We start from the raw sequence: 3,115 nt of genomic DNA, 5'->3' as shown, positions 1-3,115 counted from the left end.
AATAAAATAAGGGAGATTACAGCTTCTCGGAGCATTCAGCAGAGCTGCCAACCTTAATCTAATACCTTTCTCCACTAGAACTTGTGTCTTGCCAGATCAACCAGTAGGAACACTTCAGCAGACTCTTCCTATCCTTTCCCCAGCACACTGTCTTTATATTCTGAGCATCTTCAAAAGTAAAAAACAAGCCTCAAACAACTTAGCCTCCTTCAAAAACAAAGTGTACTTACATAATCTCCAAAAACCATTTCTGGTTTCCAGAAGGTCAGGAAAATTAAAAGGCTGTTGTACTGAAGATTACTAAAAGAACAGAATACTTATAAAATACATTAGTCATGTGCTTGCTTGTGTTGCACTTAGAATGTAATGTTTCAATCAGATGCGTTAGACATTGCATGAATTTCCACACTAGAATCCATGGCTTCAGAAGCTGAAGCATCATTATCTACTTTCTGTTCCACAAACGCTTCTGTTCTGTCTGGAGACTCAACCCTGTTTCTCACTTCTGTTACCCCGGGGTGATTTTTTCGCAAGTGCTGGTTTAGTGTACCCTGGAAAGGAAAACATTTTCCACAGATCTCACAGCGAAAGGGTTTGTCATCTGTGTGACCACGAATATGATACTCAAGTTGGTCCTTACGGGTGTATTTCTTTCCACAAAACTTGCACACGAAAGGAGTTATGCCCATGTGCAATCGCATGTGTCGATCCAGGCTCCCTTTCTGGTTGAAAGACTTCCCACAGTAAATACAAATTAGCCTCTCATTGTATGGATACCAATGACCTCTTGCATTCCTTTCCCGTGGACTACTTTCATATCCTGGATTACTCACCATGGATTCATTGTCAGCCCCTTGCACCAAGCCCTGGACATCACTGTGCAAGTGACCCATGGGTACCCGTTTTTGGCGTGCACGACCCCCTCTGAAACAGCTCAGCATTGACCTTGAAGGACTTGTATTGCTCAGGCTTCCAAAGGTTTCTGACACACCTGTAGCCTGTGATGAGGCATGGGTAAACGAATAAACGTGTTGTAAGACAGACCCATAGGAACCAACATTTACTGCCACGACCTGCTCTCCATCCACCATTTCGGTGTGATATCCATCGTCACCAAGGGAAGAGCTATCAGAGCAGCTTGGCCTGTCAGACTTTTCCATTTTAACTTTGACCTCTGCAATCTGACTTTCCCTTACTATCAGGTCTCCTTGCTCATGATCACCTTCAATCTGAATCTCATATTCAGAGATACTCCCACTGCTCCCTCGGTCTGAATGCCCTTCTTCTTGCAGACGACTACGTAGAGATTTGCCTGGAGTAGTTTCCATCTGAAGATCACTGCCTGCTGTTGACTGTCGCACCTGAGAGCAATAGGGAGGAGATATCTCAATAGGATTGGCAAAATAGCTGCTGTCTTTAACGCCGTTGCGATTCTCTGAATTTTCTTCAGCACCAACAGTGACAGAATCAACATCACCAACACTGATCTTTGAATGGATACTCTCCAGTATCTGTGTGCACTTGTCAATGACACACTGCATCTGTAGGAAGCTAGCTGCAGTCAGAAAGCTGACAACATCCTTCAGCTGCAAGGACATCCTTCCAGTGTAACAGAAAGAAAGCAACTGTTCAAAAACACTGGGGTTTTTAATAACTGATATTGATAGGCCACTCATGGTGCTCAGTGCTGAATGGTCGCGGAAATACGGAGAACTGGCAGCCAGCACAGCTTTGTGGGCGCGGAACGGCTGACCCTGGATGTGCACGATTATGTCACAGAGCTTCCCTTGCAAGCGGAGTTCGTTTAACTGGCTCAGAACAGTGCTGCTGTACTCGGGCACATCAAACTGAATGAAACTGCTGCTGTCCATTTCTACTGATGAAAAGAATAATCTGAAAGAAAAATTAGAAGATTTACAAATGAGAATTAATACAGTTTTCCCTTTCAAAAGTAAATGCTTGCAAATGTTTAAGTTAAATCATCACATTGGTAAGTTAACGGTGCCTTACAACAAAGCATTCAGCGCAAGTACTCGATATAAAATAAAAAGTAGGGTTTTAATCTACCCATTTCTTGGTTTTCTGTAATTTGAATTATCCCTCTGCAGCATTCACAATGGAATTGCTCAGAATACATCACAGGCTCCTTGGGACAGTCTGTGTCCTCAAAGAAACTTTGCAATTCCACTCCCTGGCAAAAACTGCAGAACAATACCTTCACCCTCCCAGAAGAATATAGATTTTATAGCCATTGGGCAAGGAAAACACTTCAGAAAGTTGAGCAGGTATTCAAGCCAGACACTACAGTGATACTTGCAGGGACCGCTTTGCTGAACTGCCCAAAAATGATTGCTGGAAGGTACTTCAGGAGGTTTGAGAAACCTGCTAAAGAAAAGCCACAGGCACACACGTGTGTGTGCTTGTGCATTTGAAAAAAAGTGTCTGAGCCACCCATGGACTTGCAATTTCTTTTTCTTAATTTTCATTTGCGATTTTTAAAAAAATAGAGCATGATGTGAAGCTCATCTGACACAGCAGTGATTTCTTAGCAAGAATGATCTGACATTTAAATTCTAACCCAACTTACAAAGTCATGGGTACTCAAACACCAGGAAAAGACATTGCAAGAGGCTTTAAAGAATTTGCAAACCAGACTTCCAAACAAGAGCTAAAGAAAAGCACTTTTCACAGAGCACTATGGTAAAAAGCACACACACTCTCGTCACCCTGAGAGTGTCTATCTGTAGCATCACCTTACATTTCCAAGACTGCACACTAATCAAACGCCCAAGAAATCTTCTCACTTGTATTGCTATTCTTGTTCTGATTAATGCAGAAGTCTAAACACAATATTGCCACCATACCTGCTCTTCCCATTGAATAAACAGATCTCAAGATCATCCACTGACTTCGGATGCAGGAAGCATGTCCAATGTACCACAATATACTAGTGGATTTTTTCCTATTTATGTCTTATGTTACATGCTGTAATGGGACATATGAACAATTTAAATCAAATTATGAAAATTCAGGCATTCTAAAAACAAAATTGAGAGGTAAGAAATATGACAAAAAGCCTGAAAGGAAGAACTGGAGCTCTATCAGCTGTCTGCCA

The 3,115-nt window shown here is 42.0% G+C and overlaps 1 protein-coding gene across 1 annotated transcript; it reads right to left on the bottom strand.

Annotated features, from left to right (window-relative positions):
• Window positions 1-201: 201 nt before the first annotated feature.
• Window positions 202-2,899, bottom strand: ZBTB34 (zinc finger and BTB domain containing 34). Its single transcript, XM_009079843.1, has 2 exons — window positions 2,865-2,899; window positions 202-1,893 (listed from the first exon to the last, which is right to left on the bottom strand). Exon 2 carries the CDS (start codon window positions 1,869-1,871, stop codon window positions 372-374), a length of 1,500 nt encoding a protein of 499 aa, XP_009078091.1. The 5' UTR covers window positions 1,872-1,893; window positions 2,865-2,899; the 3' UTR covers window positions 202-371.
• Between the last annotated feature and the right edge of the window lie 216 nt (window positions 2,900-3,115).

This window comes from Acanthisitta chloris, unplaced genomic scaffold (assembly GCF_000695815.1).
Source record: "Acanthisitta chloris isolate BGI_N310 unplaced genomic scaffold, ASM69581v1 scaffold20118, whole genome shotgun sequence".
NCBI lineage: Eukaryota > Metazoa > Chordata > Aves > Passeriformes > Acanthisittidae > Acanthisitta > Acanthisitta chloris.
Note: the sequence above shows the minus strand (reverse complement) of the source record. Positions and strands in the feature narration are given on the sequence as shown.

Bases quoted from the DNA above. Each gene is read 5' to 3' on its own strand.
- ZBTB34 (XM_009079843.1), bottom strand. From the start codon at position 1,871: ATGGACAGCAGCAGTTTCATTCAGTTTGATGTGCCCGAGTACAGCAGC.